Source organism: Panulirus ornatus, chromosome 68 (genome assembly GCF_036320965.1).
Source record: "Panulirus ornatus isolate Po-2019 chromosome 68, ASM3632096v1, whole genome shotgun sequence".
Taxonomy (NCBI): Eukaryota; Metazoa; Arthropoda; class Malacostraca; order Decapoda; family Palinuridae; genus Panulirus; species Panulirus ornatus.
In genome coordinates this window covers 10086042-10107532 of record NC_092291.1, presented here as the reverse complement: position 1 = coordinate 10107532, position 21491 = coordinate 10086042, and the positions used below count along the sequence as shown (strand labels likewise).

The 21491-nt window shown below is 36.8% G+C and overlaps 2 protein-coding genes across 5 annotated transcripts in view; one reads left to right on the top strand and one right to left on the bottom strand.

Moving 5' to 3' along the window:
- The window catches only part of LOC139747416 (uncharacterized), a 35001-nt gene extending 23319 nt beyond the window's left edge, over nt 1-11682 (top strand). For both annotated transcript variants that reach the window (XM_071659745.1, XM_071659746.1), the window contains 5 exons: nt 1797-1900; nt 2585-2704; nt 4207-4310; nt 6839-6993; nt 8011-11682. In XM_071659745.1, coding sequence (XP_071515846.1) covers nt 1797-1900; nt 2585-2704; nt 4207-4310; nt 6839-6993; nt 8011-11051 — 3524 coding nt within the window. In that variant the 3' untranslated portion in view covers nt 11052-11682. The remainder of the gene's footprint in view (nt 1-1796; nt 1901-2584; nt 2705-4206; nt 4311-6838; nt 6994-8010) is intronic.
- The window catches only part of LOC139747417 (tRNA (guanine(6)-N(2))-methyltransferase THUMP3-like), a 106580-nt gene continuing 96751 nt past the window's right edge, over nt 11663-21491 (bottom strand). The window contains exons 9-10 of one of the 3 annotated variants that reach the window (XM_071659749.1): nt 20355-20575; nt 11663-12262 (exon numbers count right to left, since the gene is read on the bottom strand). In XM_071659749.1, coding sequence (XP_071515850.1) covers nt 20408-20575 — 168 coding nt within the window. In that variant the 3' untranslated portion in view covers nt 11663-12262; nt 20355-20407. Of the gene's footprint in view, nt 12263-12863; nt 20576-21491 lie in introns of those variants that run through there. The other 2 variants (XM_071659747.1, XM_071659748.1) reach the window with 2 other exon arrangements.

Below are 21491 nucleotides of genomic sequence, written 5' to 3'. Positions count from 1 at the left end.
TTGGTCCTAGTAAGATGATAGTTTTCTGTCCATTGTGACACAAGGAGAAGGACTGAAATGGAGTGGAGGGATGGAGTGAATAAGGTTTTAAGTGCCTGGTTCTTGAACGTATTGGAAGGTGTGAGGCATGCATGGGATAGAGTGAATTTGAGTGATGATATACAGCAGGTGACACGCTGTCAGTGGACTGAAGCAGGGAATCTGAAGGGGCTGGGGGAAACCATAGAAAGGTCTATGGGGCCTAGCTGTGGATAGGGGACTTGGAATTCAGTACATTACATATGATAGCTAGGGATGGATGAGAGTGAGTGAGGCCTTTTCTTTGTGTGTTCGTGGCACTACCTTGCTGGAGCAGGGGGTAGTGATGCTGTTTCCTATGGGGCAGGGTAGTGCCAGGAATGGATGAAGGTAAGCAAGCATGAATATGTACATGTGTATATATGTATATGTCTGTGCATGATAGGGGAGAAAGAATGCTTCCCACGTATTCCCTGCGTGTCGTAGAAGGCGACTAAAAGGGAAGGGAGCGGGGGGCTGGAAATACTCCCCTCTCATTTTTTTTTAATTTTCCAAAGGGAGGAACAGAGGAGGGGGCCAGGTGAGGATATTCCCTCAAAGGCCCAGTCCTCTGTTCTTAACGCTACCTCGCTATCGCGGGAAATGGCGAATAGTATGAAAAAAAAAAAAAAATAGATATGAATTACGTACATGTGTATATATGTATATGTCTTTGTATGTATATATGTATATGTCTGTGTATATATATATGTATATGTTGAAATGTATAGGTATGTATATGTGCGTGTGGATGTCTATGTATATACATATGTATATGTGGATGGGTTGGGCCATTCTTTCGTCTGTTTCCTGTATGTATATACATGTGTATATGTGGATGGGTTGGGCCATTCTTTCATCTGTTTCCTTGCTTTACCTCGCTGATGCGGGAGACAGCGACAAAGTATAATAATAATGATAATATATATGTACACGTATAAATGAGTGGACGGGCCATTCTTCTTTTGTTTCCTGGTGTTACCTCACTGATGCAGGAAACAGCAATTAAGTATTTCTTGTGTGGCAGGGTAGTGACAGGAATGGATGAAGGCAAACAAGTATGAATATGTACATGTGTATAGATGTTTATGTCTATGTATGTATATGTTGATATGTATATGTGTGTGTATGGGTGTTTATGTATATGTGTGTATATGAGTGGTTGGGCCATTCTTCGTCAGTTTCCTGGCGTTACCTCGCTGATGCGAGAAACAGCAATTAAGTATAATAAATAGATAGATGTAATAATATATTTTTTTCATATATATCTGTCTTTCCCGCATTAGCACCAAGAGCAGACAGTTGGGTTTAAGGGGGAAACATCTGTGCTTGGCCTTCTTCACTGTTCCTTCTTTTGGAAAAGTAAAACAGGAGGGGAGGATTTCCAACCCACCACTCCAACCCCTTTTAGTTTCCTATGACACACAAGGAATACTAGGGTAGTGTTCTTCCTCCCCTATCCCCAGGAATATCTGTAAGCATACATATATTTGACAAAGGGGATATTGGCAGAAGTGGAGGAAAGAAGGAGAATGGGAAGACCAAATTGGAGATAGAGGGATGGAGTAAAAAAAAGATTATATATATGAGAATAAAACTTCTATGTTTCATAGAAAAAGTATACATACTTTTTGGATTTTTTTTTAAAGAAAGGTCTTTATCTTTGATAATTTAGCATTGCCGGCAGAGAATGTATTATATACCAGGAAACAAATTTCACAAGTCATCACTAATTTCAGTGGTGTGGGCTCGGGTACCTGGGACAGCATGGTGGCCAGCAATGGTGGACATTGATCCAGATTACATGGTATACTTTTGGCTGAATAAAACTCTTGCAACACCAGTGAGTGTCATTTGTTTTATATAGATATATATTGCACATATAAGTGCTATGATTACATTAGCAGTAAGTCTGTTAAGGTAGATATCTCATAGTAGTACGACTTTGGAACATTTGCCTTCCTCATCTTCCATTGACTGTTCTTTTTTGTCAAATTCACATTTCAGCATCACTTCATATTACTGAATTCCAGCTTTCTCAGCCCTTTATTATCTTCACATCTTAATTCTTTTCACATATTTGTTCAGTACTCAAAAGTGTGTAGCACCTGCTTGCATATATGATTAACAAGTTACATGCAGAATCTCTGGAAAATGTGTAAAGCTCTACTGACAGGTCTTTGATGTTAGTTGTGGATATGATCATCAGTTGAAATTTTTAGATTCTGCTTGTGCTACCCATCTTTGATAGTAGGAAAAAGAATACATATTGTGGAGAAACAGAAAAAAAAAATTTGCACCTAATAATTCCTTGTAGTGTTACAAAAATCTGCACTTTTTTTAAGGTTCATAATGAATGTGAGAACAGAGGTAAATTATGTTAGTCTAATGGATTCTAAATGAATGTGGAGAAATGGATGGAATCTACTGCTTTTGGAAAAGATTGTGTATGGGTCATGCCAAATATTTGCTGTGAATCAAGGAACAGTGTATAAATGGCATTAAAGAAGTACTGTTTTTTTTTCAGACTTCTTACCACGTGACTTACTTTGGAGAACCAGTGCTTCGGGCATGGGTCACTCCAAGGAATATGAAAGCCTTCAGTAAACGTGATACCTATAAGCGTTTCACTTTTGGGCCAGTGAAGGTCAGTTCTTACCTTCATTTTTCTCTTTTATAAGTAAGAAGATAGCTTGACTATCATTCTCTCCCTTTGCTATTGGTTTATTTTCTTCAAAAGACAGATACTTTGGTGGATAAAACTAAAAAGTTTATTTGTTTCCTCATTTCCTCTTCTATGTATCCTATGAGTCTTCAGTTTTTCTGGTAAGGAAATGCTTGCCCTTACCACCTTTCATAATCCACTTAATGTTGGGAGCAGCAGCTTGCCCATTTTGGGGCAACAGAAATTACTATAGAGATAATATAATTGACCTGCTCTTGGCTGCCTTCGCCAGCTTGGAATTATCTAAGATTAGACACACACAATTACTTGTATTGCAAGCTTTTCCCTACCTTTAGATCAGTATACTTTCTCTTTTGTTTAATACAAGTATATACTGTATTAAGAGAATGGTGTACTTTATGTGTGCTTTAGTCAATGTTTTAGGATAATTGAACCTTACCTTATCTTCTTGCCCCAGGAGTGCCATCTCATGTGCTCTCACAGTTCTTAGGAAGTTACCTACTATCACAGGCTGGGACCACAGGTTATATAATTTGATATGTTTATGTGGGGGTGAATGTAAAGGAATGAGGATGGGGCACATCTAATGAAGGTCTCAGTGTGAATGTCATCCAGCCTGAAATAAGCTGCAGGAATCTTTGTAAGGGAGAGAATTGGGTGTGCATGTTGTCCTAAATCAGTTGCCAAAGTCTCACCATAGGAGAATAGTTGAGGAAAGCAACTGTCTGCTGGCAAAATTAAAATTCCATTCAAGTTCCTGGGTAAGGGAATATTCAGCAAACTGTTCACATCTTAGACAAGAGCTATCAGAGAAGGGCTAGAGGAGGGCAATAAAGTTAGTACCAGAATTAAGAGAGCTGAATTAGAGGCCATAAATTTGCCCACCAGGATAGATGAAAAAGTGCCTACCTATCCATATGCCTATGATGAGATTTTGCTATGATGTGACTAGCACATTGCACTCAACTCCAAGCTAGCTTTTTGTACTTTTCTGTTTTCCTTGACTGCCATGTTATTTTCTTTTCATATATTTGTTGTTGGATGATTTTTTTCAGGGGTGTACTCCTCTGGCAACATTGTCTATTTAAAGCTCATCTTGTACTGTGTTCAATCTGAGTTTAGCCCTCTTTTGAATGTTCCTCTTGTCACTCCATGTACATTTCTTCGTTCTCCTAGTATGACATGAAATATTTATTTCATACAATTTAAGTTCTTTCAGTCTTTCATAGTTATTCATATGCTCCAATCCACTGCTTTTTCTTGTAGAATGTTTTTGAATCCTCTCTAGTTTATGTATTTCAATATGCTTAACATGCAACCATACAGCATAGTAGTATTCAGTTTTACTTCAATACATGCATTAAAAATTTTCATCATTATTTCCTGTCTCAAGTTGCAAAAGTTCATAGTATCACATTACTTACTTTTTGGCTTTTTAATGAACTTTGGTAATAACTTTACAGGATGACACGAGAGTATCATCATTAAAAGCAGCTGTTGAGGATGCTCGTATCGCTCTTACTATGGATTTTGATCATCGCAGGAAAATGTTTGCCTTTATTTTTCGGTAATATATCTTTTTTCATAATACACAGAAGAAAGTTTAATGAAATTTTCAATGATTTTATGCTGGAAACTGATGAATAATGTTTAAAAAGTTTGTTCACAATGTCGAAGGGCTGGAGGATCAACATTAACCAAAGGTAAAGCTGAAGGGAGGTAAGGGTATATGTTTTTTGCATGTACCTTAGTTTTAGAAGTTTTGACTTGTAGCTTGAATTGAATTTGATGATGAATAGAACAAAGTAAAGGTGCTAATACGTAGCATCTGCAAGAACAGTGAACCAGATAGCTATCTTTTCTTTTTGTCCCACCTACATGTGGGTTGCTGGCTTTCAGCCCACAAACACACAGTCGCTCCATCCCATACATAACAGTTGACTACATGTAATGTACACAATTCTTATGGTTAGTGCGATGTGCTAGCCCCACCTTTTGGCAAAATCTCACCATAAGCACTTTTGAGTATTCCCTGGTTACTGTACCCACCCTCACCACCACTTCCTACTTCTTTGGTCACCACACCTGCCCTCACCACCACCACCACTTCTCTCCTTGGTCACCACACATCTATTTTCCTTCTCCATACCTCCTGTGTTGCTAGCACAGCCTTTTTTAATTCACAATTATATATTTTTTGAAGATGTTTCACCCTAGCAGCCAGCAAACTCTTATCTTGCTAAGGGAATGCATGTATTATTGGCAGCTGTGTATGTGGGTTAGTCCTTGTGAAGCTATTTTTGGTCTTTGCTTGTTTTTTGTATGGATTTGCTTGTAAATGATTGCTCTAATACTGTATACAGTACAAATAGTAAATCTTTCACCAGTATCACTATTACAGCATGTTTGTTGATGTCTGCCTTAAATGCTTCATGATAGTGCATTTGTTATAAGATTGTTTGGTGTATATGAAATTATAGAGCATGTACAAACAAGGACAGTTTAAAGATATAACAGTGTAAGACCAAATGCAGCATCTCAGAATTGTAATTGTCATAAACATTTATGCATGGCTGAGTGCTAATTTTACTCTTTCAGATGTATTTTTTATTTTTTTCTTTCTTTCTTACTACTCGCCATTTCCCACGTCGGTGGGGTGGCATTGGGAACAGAGGACTGGGTGTTTGAGGGAGTGTCCTTGCCGGGCCCCCCTCTCTGTTCCTTCTTAACGCTACCTTGCTATCGCGGGAAATGGCGAATAGTATGAAAAAAAAAAAATATATATATATATATATATATATATATATATATATATATATATATATATATATATATATATATATTATCCCTGAGGATAGGGGAGAAAGAATACTTCCCACGTATTCCTGCGTGTCGTAGAAGGCGACTAAAAGGGGAGGGAGTGGGGGGCTGGAAATCCTCCCCTCTCTTTTTTTTTTTTTTAATTTTCCAAAAGAAGGAACAGAGGGGGCCAGGTGAGGATATTCCAAAAAAGGCCCAGTCCTCTGTTCATAACGCTACCTCGCTAACGTGGGAAATGGCGAATAGTTTAAAAAAAAAGAAAAAAAATATACATAAGTGTCCAGACATGCATATGTACATACATATACATATCAACATATACATACACACATACATATGTACACATGTACATATTCATACTTGCTTGCCTTCACCCATTCCCTGCGCAACCCTGAACCACAAGAAACACCATTGGTACCCCCCTGCTTCAGCAAGGTAATGCTACGAAAACAGACAAAAAAAAAAAAAAAAAGGGCCACATGCAGATCCAGAAGTGGATTTTGTAAATATCTAAAGCTCTGGACGTATGCAATATTCAGTGCAAGTCTGTGCTAATATTCTGGAGGATGCACTGTAAGATGTCCATGCAGAAGAGTGGTAATCACATATTCATGTATGCTTTAAAGCTAACTGGTCTGCACTGTTTTGGAAGTACCTTAGATCTTTCTTTGTGTTATGGTGTTACATACACCATATAGTGTATATATGCTATACTGTACAGAATTGGTCCTTGGTTTGTATCAAGAACATCAGAGATTCTGCTGTTTTCATCTTTGACCTTTTAACCCCTTACCACCTCAGTTAGGTTTCCTTTCCAGTCCTGTGGATTTCATGTTTTCCAAATGGCATAAAAGGTATATTTAAACTTACAATTTCAAAGATATGCTTATGACAGTGAAGAAAATTGCTTCAAAATATTTGTATACTGCTATCACTAATAATGTGTAGGGGTTTTATAATTTTTTTTGCACAATGCACTAAAAAGTGCAGAGTAAGGCCTGGGTGTCAAGTTGCCACTAATGCATGTGCTGCTGTTTATTTTACCTACACCAAAAATTTATTTCAGATTATTGATGTTCTTTTTTTGTACAAGAAATCTTTTTTCATTCAGCAGAATTATAGTTATTTACAAAATTACCAGCTACACCAGTCAGACATGACGTTGCCAAGTTGGTCGCCAATCAGTTGTATCAGTACTTGGATTGCAGAAAATCATGTTTTGTAGTAATTTGAAAAACAGAATATGTATTGCAGTAAGTTCTCATTTATTTTTAGGTACCCTGGTAAACTTGGGAAAAAACAGAGCAGGAATAGCAGTCATTGTAGTCCTCAGTCAGATGAGACTAAAAGAAAGGTTTCATGTGTTGACCCAAAACAAAAAGAACGATCATCCTCTCAACAATCATTATGTTTTTCCATCATTTCAGAAGGTAATGTTAACAGTGTTTGTAGGTATATGTTTGTCATGATGGTGAGGCTCATCCCTTGCAAGGTTCTTTAAAATGTTACAATGCTCATGATGTCAACCCTATCTTAAAAACAATTCATATCTGGTTCTACAGGAGTCTCATTTCTATTACTTAACTGCAATTTTTGAAAATAGATTTGCTGTTGGATTAGTCATGTACTCACAATGTTTCTTGGCTGGAAAATGTCCCATTCAGATAGAGCACTGTATCTCTAATGTTTAGTTGCCCTTTTATACATGATTTGAACCTGACTGGTACCATTATATGATCAAAGATATTTCAACAGTGTTTTCCTCTAAAAAGAAAAAAAAATAATCCTAGAATATGCAATGTTCTCTTGCATCATGCATCTTGGTGTAGAAATAATAAGTCAAGCATAGTACTCCAATTCTTGTCTGTTCCATAACCTGTTGACTGCTTTTGTGCCATATATGGTATGGGACACCTTCTGTGCCAGTAACTTAATGTGCGCAGTACCTATGTAAATGCCATGGAGAATATTACATCATTTTTGAAAGTGCAAAAGGAAAAATATTTATGCAGGTTGGGGCTCCCACACCATTGAATGATAGAGGTGATTTTTTCAAGGAGTGGCTAGTAAACAGTTCCAACCTAAACCCAATTGAAAATCTGTGGTTCGTTGTGAAGCAACGATTATGTGATATCGACTCACCTGTACCAAAAGGTGGCAGTTAAACAGCTGTGGGAAAGTTTTTCCCCAGACCTACTCAAGAATCTTACTATTAGCTTTCACAACAGGCTACAGGACTGCATCAAGAGAAAGGGGAATGTAACAGAATAAGTATGCTACTAAGTGTTCATTATCTTTTTTAGGTCATTTAACCTTTTTTTTTCCAGCTCATAACTTTTGAAGCAGTGTAGGAAAAAAGAATTGCTAACATAATTTTTCTGGATTTGTATTGTCTTGTGATTAGTTATCACCAATAAAATTTTTTAGCTCTTTAATATCTTTTTCAGAGAAAAAAGACTTCTGGAAGACAACACCTTTCAAGCAGACAAAGAGAAAACAACAGAATGATCACATGTCCGATAATAACAAGAACAGTTCACAAAATGAAATGGGTAAAGACTGGCAGCAGTTAACAAAGAACAGTGATGGAGAGGTAAACTGGAGAGAGGAATGTCAAGTACAGGATGAGTATGAAGAAAAAAGTTATAGTAGATATGAATATGATAACAAAGGTAATGAAAGTAAAACTGAACAAAGTAATTATGGCGAACATAATGAATATGAGTATGGAGAGAAGGTTGATAAAGGTGAATATATTGAAGAAAGTAATAATGACATTGTATATGAAGAGGGTAATTTTAATGAAAATAAAGACAGTGGTCATGGTGAATTGGATAATGATGAATGTGAAAACTGTGATGAATGTAAAATATGGGGTGACATTAACAATTTTGTTGAACAGAATGATAATGAGAGTGAAAAGCAATATGATGATGGTAAATGTGACAATACTGATTATGTGTATGAGAAACAAGGTAATAGTGAATATCAGGAGCAGGGTGATGGCTATCGTGAAAATGAAGAGCTAGATGATAAAGATAAATATGAAAATCTTTGTGATGGTAAATCTGGGGAACAGTGTGATATTGAAGAGTATGATGAGCAAGGTGATGATAATGAAATTGAATATGAAGAAGAGGGTAATTTTAATGAAAATGAAGACAGTGGTCATAGTGTTGAACTGTATAATGATGAATGTGAAAACTGTAATGATTTTGATGAACAGAATGATGAGCCAAGCAGAAATGAGGGTGAAAAGCATTATGATGATGGTAAACATGAGGATACTGATTGTGAGTATGAAGAACAGGATAATAGTGAATATCAAGAACAGGGTGATGATTATTGTGAAAATGAAGAGCTAGGTGCTGAAGATGAATATGAAAATCTTTGTGATGGTAAATCTGGGGAAGAGCGTTGTATTGAGGAATATCGGGAACAAGGTGACAATAATGAAATCGAATATGAAGAAGAGGGTGATTTTAATGAAAATGAAGACAGTGATCATAGTGATGAGCTGTATAATGATGGTGAAAACTGCGATGAATGTAAAAGATGGGGTGACGTTAATGATTTTGATGAACAGGATGATAATGCGCCAAGCAAAAATGAGTGTGAAAAGCAGTATGATGATGGTAAACATGAGGATACCGATCGTGAGTATGAAGAACAGGATAGTGAATATCAAGAGCAGGGTGATTATTACGAAAATGAAGAGCTAGGTGATGAAGATGAAAGTCTTTGTGATGGTAAATCTGGGGAAGAGGGTGGTATTGAAGAATATGGGGAACAAGGTGACAATGATGAAATTGATTATGAAGAAGAGGGTAATTTTAATGAAAATGAAGAAAGTGATCATAGCGGTGAACTGTTTAATGATGGTGAAAACTGCGCTGAATGTAAAAGATGGGATGATGTTAATGATTTTGATGAACAGAATGATAATGAGCCAAGCAAAAATGAGAGTGAAAAACAGTATGATGATGGTAAATATGAGGATACTAATTGTGAGTATGAAGAACAGGATAATAGTGAATATCAAGAGCAGGGTGATAATTATATTGAAAATGAAGAGCTAGGTGATGAAGATGAATATGAAAATCTTTGTGATGTTAAATCTGGGGAAGAGGATTGTCTTGAAGAATATGGGGAACAAGGTGATAATAATGAAATTGAATATGAAGAAGAGGGTAATTTTAATGAAAATGAAGACAGTGGTCTTAATGGTGAACTGTATAATGATGAATATGAAAACAGTGATGAATGTAAAAGATGGGGTGACATTAATGGTTTTGATGAACAGAATGATAATGAGCCAAGGCAAAATGATGGTGAATATGAAGTGCAGGGTGATGGTAGTAAGAATGAAGAGACTGATGGTCATTCTGAAGAGGACAGTGATACCAAATGTGAGAATAAAGATCATGATATTCAGGAAAGTTATGAATATGAAGAGCAGGGTAATGAGAAATATGAAAATGCTGGTGATGGCGAAGAATATGAAGGACAGGATGATATTGATTCTGAATATGAAGAGTTGGATATGGAATTGGAGCAGGTCATCAGTAATGAAAATGGTGATAGTACAGGACAATTTGGTGATGATGATGATGAAACTGAACAAGAGGAATGGGTTGATGATGTTTTTGATGAAGAAGTTGACAATGAACTAAGCAAATGTGGTGGTGAATATGAACAGGATGGTAATGATGGTAAGTATGAAAAGTTTGGTGAAGGTGAATTGCAAAATTCTGACTGTGAATATCAAGAAGGCACTAATGGTGAAAATGAAATATACTACAGTCAAGAGGGTAATGATGAATACAAAGTGCAGAGTAAGAAAGACGAATATGAAGAACAGGTTAATGATACTGTAATTGAAGGTGATAATGGATATGAACGAAGTGATAATGATGAATATGAATATAGTGATGAATGTGAAGGAAGGGAAAACAATGATGATTTTGTTGAATATGATGACAATGAACTAAAAAACAATGTTGAATACCAAGAACAGGGTGATAGTAGTGGTAGATATGAAGAGGGTGATTGTAAGTATGAAGAACAGAGTGGATATGAAAGCCAGAGCATTGATGATGAATTTGAAGAGAATAATGAAGGGGAATACGAGTATGACAGTAAAGAAGATTGTTGTGGTGAACATGAAGAGCAAGAAGGTTGTAGTAAATACAAACAACAGAGTAAATATGAAAACCAGAGCAGTGATGATGGCAATTTTGAAGAGGACAGCAGTGAAGGAGAAAATGATTATGACAGTAAAGATTGTAATGAACATGAAGAGATAGATGATAAAAATGAGTCTGAAGAACAGGATAACAGCTATAGAGAACAGGATGAAAATGAAGAATATGTAGAAGAGTCTAAAGAACAGGATAACAGCTATAGAGAACAGGATAATAGTGAAGAATATGTAAAACATGAGGGCATATGTAAAGAGCAAGAAAGTGAAGATGAATATGAAGAATAAGATTGTACTGAAAGTCAGTATAAAGAACAGGGCAGTAATAATGATACTGAAGGTGACTTTGTAGAGCAGACTGATAATGATGAGTATTGAGCAACTGATTGTAAAATAAAGGGTAAAACTAGTGGCAAGATAAAGGGTAAGAGATACACAAGGGTGATAATGAGTGTGATTAGAACAGGTGTGATAATAAAGAAGGACAAGTTGATAATGGTGTGTACAAAGAGATAGGTTTTACTGAAAGGAAATGTGAGCAGTATGATAATGAATTAGAGAATATGAAGAGTAGAGTGATGATAAAAGTAAAAATCAGACTCATGATGAAGGTAGGTATAAAGAACAAGTTGTTAATGGTGATGATTTAGAGAAAGTTAATAGAGTTGGAAATAAAAAGAAATGGCATTGTGTTCAAAAAATGTCCATGAAGCAATGAGCAAATGAGGATGAAACAGGTGATATTGGAACCAGTTTAAGTTTCGATGACACCAGTAGAGTTTAAGCTAATACTTTTAAGCACGATAATGCTCTAATAAGCTATTGAAAATATTCTAGAATGTGAAAAATCAGATGAAGTGACCATCTTTCTTTTACTATGATGGACAGAAATACATGTACAGGCTTATCTGGTTTACTGTTCAGTCATTTTTATTTTCACCACAACAATTCAACTTTAGCTGATTGTGTATCACTAACAAATATTTTCTTATCTGAATGCATATCACTTCAAGAATATATCTCTTCCTTTGATACATCAACATTTTACTTTAATTATGATAACAGTATAACCTTTACATAGCTGATCAGAAACTTAAAACACATGCTCTTAACAATTAGAGCCTCAGGTACATATTGAACAGAAATGATCAGTTTATGGAAAGAGATAGATTAGGGATGTCTGCAGTCCATGTCATGGAGGACCTTTACTGACAAAAATTTCCACATCTAAACTTGGAAGCAAGAAATTTCATTGATTCTCCATCATAACTATGCATTGTGTAAAATTGGCTGTTGTCTAAACCACATTACACCATATTTTCTAAATTGTCACTCTCTCACATGTGAAGGACCCAGTAGTTCTCATACTCGAAGAGGCACGCTGTATGTCACCCAAAATTCTGACTTCCAGAATTTTACACAAGGGTAAATTGCCGAGAGAAGACCCTTGGGAAAGAATGCACCATGCACCCCTACTTGGGACTTCATCCTACTGTGTTCTGTAAGCAAATGAGGTTTTGTAAAGTTTAGATGAAAATAACAGCTATTTGTATATTAGGTCATCATGAGAAGTAATATTTGATACTTTGGAGGAAGACTCAGTCTCCAGGCAGAGCAGAGGAAAGCTTAAGGATGATGTAGATCATTCAGTACTGGTTTTGAATGCTAAAGCATCATACCAAGACTTAAATGTTTGTGGTATGCTTTAGTTAAATGGCTGTGGTTACCGAAATGGCTCCATAATTTTCTTAATCTCTCTTGTACATATTTATGTTATTTGTTTGGCTGGTAAATACAACTTTTTCAGTGCAGTCAGGAGTGAAAATTATGCTGAACTTGGAAAGGAATTGTTTGGATACTTTTTTTTAAGAATCTAATTTGATTATATCTTGAAGTATGTATTATATCATTGTTGATCCCCGTGATTGATTCATTCTTGATAATGTACTTGATATATGAAGTATTGTTACATTACTTATGTGGGGAGAATGATACGCTTACTTGTAGTGTGAACGAGTTTTAAAGTATAATTTTGGGGCTTTTCTTTTTTTTTATTATTAGGATTTCTTATATGATTTTTTATGATTTAGTTAATTTTCCTTTTTGCACTTCAAATGGCAGTACACTTCTCAGCATAAAAAAGCCATTATTATTACTGATACCAGTTGGATGAATACTTTGTTTTAGAGGTGTTCCAGTTATGTGAAAAGTTATTTCACATTAATAAGAAGTAAAAATTACTTTCTTTTGCAACCAAGTGATAATGAAAAATCATTGCTTGACATGTTTACCATATAGTAAGTACTGATCAGTATACTTTAGCTTTTGACACGAGTTTTCTTGTAAATGTGAATTCTTAGTTTATTCTGCATACGAGAATAATGTGAAATGTGTACAGGTACTTTTGCAGATAATACAAATCAGAAGTTTAAGATTATTATACTTGCAAATAGTACAAATCTGAAGTTTAAGATTATTATATTGTAATAATTATACACCTGTATGGTAAGTAGTAGTAGGTAGGCAGCCAGCAACCAGGGAGGTATATTACTAGCACTACCTGCCTAGGTATCAGGAGGGTTAATGACAGCTGCGTAGTGAGCCAGCACTTCCATGGTTGTCAAGTTGCAATCCTCAGACCCAAGTAGATGTGTTTTCTTTCTTCCTCACTGACACATGGACTACTGGCATTTTGTCCACAAACATAATTTCTCTCCTTGTCACATATGACAACACTTGACTCACAAAGCTCATTCTTTGTGGTGAGCACCATGTACTAACCCTGCCTTTTGGTAAAATAATAGGAGCAGTAGATAGAAGTAGTAGGTAGGAACATAAGATAAAAACATTAGGCAGAAGTAGTCATTAGGAACATTAGGAAGGAGCCTGGGTAAACAATGTGCTAAACTTGCACTCTGCCAGTCTCTGCCAGTGGCCTGTTAAGGGTGAGGCACTAAAGGCTAAGAAGCAGCGCTTGAGTTCACTAGTTATGGAGAATCTATTCCGTGGCCACCCCCTTGAGGGAGTTCCAGAAGGGAAAGGCTTCAGAGATATAGATAAATGCTTATAACATATGTCCAAAGCTCAAAGCCAGAAGTTAGAGCAGGGTATTTTACTTGAGGAAGTTGTTTAAGCGCCCAGGTGAAATGTACTTATTTGTACTTCCCACACTGATGTCTCGCACCCAACTTTAATGTGCTACTCACATGGATTCCAAGTGAGCCTCAGTATAATACAGGACATTTCTCAGTTCTGATTGATATAAAGAGCCACATTATTGTAAACATAAGATGTTTCTGGTTATTGTGAAACATGAATGAAATCCTATCCACTTAGGTATCAGTTGGGTTAGTGATGGCTGTCAAGTTGTACATCTTTGGCCTAGGTAGCTGTCTTTTCTTTCTGCCTCACCCACACATGGATTACTGGCATTCTGTTCTCAAACATACAACAGATAACCCTTAACTCACGTAGCTTATTCTTTGTAACTAGATTTTCCTGTGGTGAGCACTATTTACTTGCCCTGCCTTTTGGCAAAATGGTCGGAGCAATAGATAGAGGAAGACGGTAGAAACATTAGGTATAAGTAGTTGGTAGGAAGATTAGGCAGGAGCATTAGGTGGAAGTAATCAGTAGACATTATTTATTAGACTCTGCAAACACTGCACTAGACTTGCCCACTGCCAGGGGCTTGTTAAGGGTGAGGCATTGGAGTTCCCTAATTATGGAGACCATTGCCATGGCCACCCTCCTTAGGGAGTTCCAGAAGGGAGAAAGCATTAGAGATATATAAATAGACGGAATGAAATCTAGGGACATAGGTATTGAGTATCTATGTAGTTACTTTTCAAAGTTTTTATATTTAATGAGGATTATCATTCTCAGTTTAGGAATATATATTTCAGTGACTTTAATCTTGTGTTCTTTTTCTATAAGCATTTTTGTTTCATTTACATAGGTAACCCTTCATCCTGTTTTTTGGGTAAATTTACTTATCAGTGTATCATCTTTTTTTGGTAGAATATATTTCTGTTGTTCCTCAGGATTACTTTGTATGTGACAAGTGATGTGAATGATCATAAAGCAAATTATTTTTAGTTGACATTGAAATATGTTAAATGAATTATTTTGTTCATGACATCATCATGATTTTTCCAAGGATAAATGATTTTATTTGCAACTTTTTGAATTACATATCCATTGTCATGAGCCTTTATAGTATTGTACTCTGGTTAGTGTGTATGTTAATTTCAAGGGCCAGTGTTTAAGATCCTAACAAGGCAGCTGGGTCACAGCAGATCCACATGTTCTGTAATTTTCTTGAGAATGGTGTGTAAATAGGTACCTGCCACTAGCTGTGATATTTAGATTTGTAACCCTGTGAACCCTTTTTGGGGGGCTTTTACAGTTTATAGGTTGTGATTTACACATGAACAGAAGTGGGCTTTGTTGTGGCAGGAAAGTTCTTATGATGATGTACATGGTTTCATCCTGTGGTGATGATACAGCCAAATTTAGTTGATTTCCAGCTTGCAGTGCTACCTCTTGCAGAAAAAGTCCATGAACACTGAATATGAAGTATAAGGTGCAAGTATGGATGGAGAAGTAGAATACTTTTGTTACCCGGAAGTAGATATGGAAGGAGATGGAACCATGTGGGGAGAGGCATGTCTGGGTGAGAAAGGCGATCCAAGTTCCTGGGTGCATTATCGTATAGGAGAGAGGCACGTGTCTGTCTGGGCAAAGACTGATGTTTGATTGTAAGATTATCCTAACTGTTGTATTGATGCGAGTCTTGTTCCTTGAATGCAAGAGGAAGTGGGTGGACACATTAATGAAATGCCTAAGGATGATGTATGTAGTGAGGCTGGTTGGTTGTGTAAGGAATGACATTATAAGGGTGGTGGTAACGAGTGCAGTCTGATTGAGAGAGCAGACCACTTTCTTCAATGATTCAGGTAAGTGACGAAAGACTTATTAAGTCTGTGATTCAAAAGTGGATGGAAATTGGGAGACTCGTAAGGAGATGGAGGAATGAATTGAGAGGTTTTTCGGTATCATAGCCTGACCATTTAGGAGAGTGAAAGGTGTTAATAATATGAAATGAACTGGTGCTTTGGGATATATGGGATGTGCGTGTATTGACAGTTAGCTCACTGTGGTGTGTGGAATGTTCATTGGAAACAGGGTGGTTTAGATGACTTGGCTGAGGATGGGGTCTGGTTTCACTGGATTGTACATGATAGGTAAAGAATGAATGTTATCAAATGAGGTCATTGTTTGACTTCCTGGTGCTACTTCATTAAGGTGGGAAACGGCAAACAAAAATTTGTGCGTATGTGTTTCAGAAGTTGAGAGGGTAGAGGTGTAAATATGGAAGTGAAAAAAGGATTAAGGGACAATATAGTCCTCCTGATCCTGACACACTGTTGAAGTATGGGACGAGTCATGCAGGTCAAGAATCCAGGCTGTGGGAACAAGTTATTTAAGAGGAGCATGTGGTAAGACTCAATGGAATGAACGAAGTAGTAAGGGAGCGTATGAGAGATTTGGTATGGCAATGAAAGGGGAATGAATTGTAGAGTGGGTGAAACTTTTTTCTTTTGGGTGGGTGGGGTGGGGGGGATGTTGTTGTGTGTGTGCATGTGTGGAAAGAACAAAAGATGGGTGTTTAAAAGGAGAGTGTATGATAGTATGATTAAGGGAATTGGTGTGAGAGGAAGACCACCTTTGCCACGGTGAAATACAGTGGCAGAGTACTAGAGGGAGAGAAGTTGGCTAAGAATGCTCGGAATGGTGTACGTGAGAGAGGCATGGAAGAACAGGGACAAGTGGAGACATTGTGGCCATCCCCTTGATGGGAGTTCACAGAGGGAATGGGCATCAGAGATATGAATAAAAAGAGAATAGTGGAGTCGACAAGGAGGTATCTACCAAATTGGGGAAGGATGGATGGAGCAAATAAGATTTTGAGTGCTAGTGGACTAAACATCTAGGAGAGTGAACTGGAGCAGTGTGGTATACAGAGAAACATGTAGTTTAATGTACTTAACCAGGGCATGTAAAGCAGCCAGGGGAAGCCACTATGTCTGTTGCGCCTGGTTGTGGATAGGGGCTGTATGGTGTCTGCTTTACATTCTCTGGTCTTATGCAATCACTTGGTGGATGTAAAGCCCAAACAACCAATGAAGCTTCATTGAAGGGCTTCACATTGAATGTGATTTCACTACCTGTGTTGCCATAGTGAAAGAATGGGTATTTGTATGTCCACAAGTCAAGCATCTTTGGATTAATCAGAGCTTTTGGACACACTGAATAATCATGAAAAGAATACTTGATTATCTTTTAAGGCTGTAAACAACTTTCTTGGGAACAAGAAGTTGTGAAAGAAAAATAGATGCAGACCTGGTAAAAAAAATATAAAATTTTGGGTTGTGATGTGAGTCTTACACTTTGTTGAATCACATTTTGATACCAGTTACAAAATAGGAGCCTTAAGTAAGGAGCAGGTTAGCACATTACACAAGACGGAAATGGAGAGGAGGCATCTGGGAAGACGGGATGCTTACATAAACAGGTGGACCCTAGAAAGGGATGATCCCTAATCAGTTAAAGAGAAAATTTACATATTAAGTTTCTTTAGCTCTGCTCATCTTGAAATAGTGGTGAAAATGTTTTAGACAAGACTGGACTGGTTTATCTTGTATTAAATGTATCAAAGTTGAAAAATACAAAGGGTATAGAATACATTGCATCCATTTCCATATTAAAATGGTGTTATTTTATACTTTATGAAATTTATGTACACTAGATTTGATATGAAAATGGATTATAGTATAAAGAGCATGTCATAATTAAATAGAACTGCCTGTTTTATGAAAGCAGCAGAAAAAAAAAAATCAAACAGGTGTAATGCATTTTTAAACTTCTGGATCACCACAAGTTCACTTTGTCATGTTGGATAATTTCCATATCTAGTCCTGTATCATTTAAAGTGAAAGGTGAACCTACACATAACTATCATATATGACAAACACCTTTCAATCACTCTGCCACTGCATGTAATTCCTTAAAAAAAAAAAAAAAAAAAAAAAAAAGCTTGTCTAAGCTGTCTTCCTTATTTCAGTACCATATATATTTCTAAACATCTTTTTAATTTAATATATGCTCCTACAACAAACATATGTATATTGCTGCATTACCCAAATCAAATATTCTTTCACCACTTATTTATACTCTTCTACCCCTAACCATCTATTCAAGCTACTCATACATACATTAGCTTCTCCAAAGATCTACATCTGCTTGGGATAATGCAGGAAATGGCAAATGTATAGAAATAAATCTGTGGTGTGTGGATCCGAGTGAATGAGGTCATTTCTATGCCCATTCCTGGTGCAACCGCACTAACATGGGAAATGGAAAACATATGGAGAGAAAATGTATACATATTTTTTTTTATCATACTTGATCATTGTTTCCAGCAGTAGTGGGGTAATACCAGGAACAGACTTCTTCAAGGAAAGGCTCACACTCATTCTCTAGCTGTCATATGCAGTGTACCATAACCACAACCCCCTAAACACAATCAGGCCCAGCTCTCTCTCCCTGACCACACCACACTAGTCAACCCTTACATATGACATTCCAATTCAATCCATCCCATGCATGCCTTTCACCCTCGTGAATATTTAGGCCCCAAACACTCAAAATCTCTCTCATTTCATCCTTTCATCTGCAATTTGGTCTTCCCCTTCTCTTCGTCCCCTCCACTTTGAGATATATATCCTGTATAGTTGAGAAACTTAGGAAGGAATTTCAACATTTAAACAGGATTACAGGATTCCCAGTTTCTTAGAGGCAGACTTGGCTATTTCCACATCGCACCTTTTACCGTATCATTTCTTACTTGATCAACCCTCCTCTCCATATATTGTACTCAAGCATTTCAGTTCCATTACATTCACCCCCATCCATAAATCATCTATTATGCATGCCTCACATACACTGTACCATTGCCATGTTTCATCACCAAGTTTTCTTCATTTAAACTTACAATCCAACTAAATTCTTTCTTTGCTCTGTTTTACTTAACAATTTTCCTATTATTCACATTTACTCTCAACCTTTTCCTTTATCTGCATTACCTGCCCCTTGCATTCATGTCCCTCACCACCCTTTCCATAAGTATTAGTAATAGTGACTGCAAGTGCACCCTTGTCACAGAGCCATCTTCACTTGGAATCACTCACCTTCCTCTCTTCCAACCTGCCTTACTCTATAATAATTCTCTGCTTTTAGTAGCTTTCCTACCACAAGATATATACATAAAACAACACCACAAGGCATCTCAATCAACCATTATCTTATGCTTTCTCCAGATCCAAAAATGCCACAAACAAATCCTGTATGTAATGCAAATGAGATGGCCACAATTGGGGCATTCAGCTATCTCAACTATACATACATGCATCTGGTAGAGAGCTGATCACTACCTTTAGTTTTTAAAAAAGATCAAAGACTTGCTCTAAACACTCCTTCGAGAGATGTAGGGACAGAGTAATCAGAAGACATAGCAAGATACATTAAGAAGGTTATAAAAAAGGACATGGACATGGTTAATGCTGGCAGCATACATAAACCTAAAAAGTTGTATGACAGTAGAGAATGTTCAAAATGCGAGCCCAATGATTGTGAAAGTCCCTCCCCTTACAAGTAATAATTACACATACACTTTGCATGGCTAGGGTGTGTGTTTATGTATAGGCAGGAGTAAAGACAGTGGATTAGACCAGGGAACGTGAAGTTCCAGAGTAATCCATGCAAAGGTCTACAAGGCCTGGCTGTGGATAGGGAGCTGTGGTTTTGGTGCATTACATATGATAGCTAGAGAATGGATGTAAGCTTATGTGCCTTTCTTTGTTTGTGGTATTATCTTGTTAACAAAGGAAACAGCAAAAAAGTATAAAAAAAAAAAAAAAAAGTGTGCATATACACAAGGTTTAAGAGATGGCAAGAAAAGTGTAATCACTTAAAAATGTAGGGGAGGGAGAAAGGAAGAGTGGGGATGGGGAAGAACAGAAGCACAAGGGTACAAAAAAATTAAGAAATAAAGCAATAAAATTCACAGAAATACCAAATAATAATCTGAAGTTTGTCACGGGAGTGGAGAGTGAAAATGGCCAGCAGTGTGAAAATGAATATCCGTTACTGGATTCACAGTACGTAAACCTGGAAAAAAAAAAGTTTAGGTTTGTGGTAATGGTCAGTTTTGTTTGTATGAAAAAAAAAACTCTGTAAAAATAAGGACACTTGAGAAGACAGCCAGTGAACTTTAACAACCTCCCATGTTCAAATCATCCCTTCTCTGTAGAACAGAGCTTTAAACTTTTTTGCTTCTTGATAACTGTTTATAAATATATGGTGTGTCACAGCTGGAAAAGTGGTATATTACCAACTTCTTTTATGTTCGATAATTCATTTCACATAAATCTAGATAAAGTGGTTACTTACAGTGACAAAAATGATGAGTGGGTGTTAATGTCACTTGCTCTTCAAGTAAAAATAAAATTTATGGAGTGATGGCAATACCTTGTATCAATTATTAGTGAATAATATATCATGTGCTGATCTGACTAAAATTCCTAATCTGAATTCATGCAGGTTTTCTTTTGAGGTCTGGATTCAATCTTCAGGTTTGGATCCATCAGCAATGCAGTTCGATGTAGTATATAGATAACAGCAGAAAGTCCACCAATGTTGACAGTTTTTGACACTCCAGTCTTCCACAGGGTATTAACTCTCTTGATATTCTGAAAGTAAATGTAAGGAATTATGTGTAAAAAAATGTGGGTTTCATGGAAAGAAGGAAATATGGGCATCAGCTATACATATGACCTAACAAGCATATGCTTCAAGGAAGAAAGAAAGCCTTCCTGTGATAACTTGAAGTTTTTAAGTAATGGATCCCCAAGTAATGAAAAGAATTAACACAGACTTGAAACATTTCAACTCCTGGATGTTAAAAAGATGGTATGGACTTCCTTTAGAACATTACTGTCCCAAGAACAAGGTTTTCCAGATGAACAAAACCTGGCCACAAATTAAGAGTGCATTGTCTCTTTACAACAGAAAATTTGTGCGGAAATGAAAGCTATGATCTCATTTAAATCAGGAAAATGATGTATTTAGTTTACAGTATCAATATGGTGAAAATACGAGGTAATGAGAAATACCTGCATAACATGAAATGTAGCAAATTAGGGGGGGGACTGGATTGCAGCCAAGTTTCCCAAGAAATGGGATGATAGGTTTCACAACTGGTTAGTCAGGCTTTCTAAAGTATTTATGGCCCAAGGTGAAGTGCCTCAGGACTGGAAGAAAGTGTGTATCTCCCTCACATAAAGGCAAAGGGACGAGTGAATACGTGAAATACAGTGGTAATCAGTACCTCTAGAGTATACTTGTTGGAGAATGATGGCACACAAAGACCATTTTGGGGAGAAGCAATGTGGTTTCAGGAGTGGTAAAGGTTAATGCAGACCAAGTATATGCATTGGAGAAAGATAGGCATATGTGTAAATAAATATATGAAAAGGTCGCAGAGTAAGGCATGTGTGTTAGCAAGAAAATCAATGTTTCCAGTGAAACGGCCAGTATTCATCATTTATGAGTAACTTCACTTGCTGAAAGCATAGAATGTCATGAATAAGTTGAATTCAATACTGC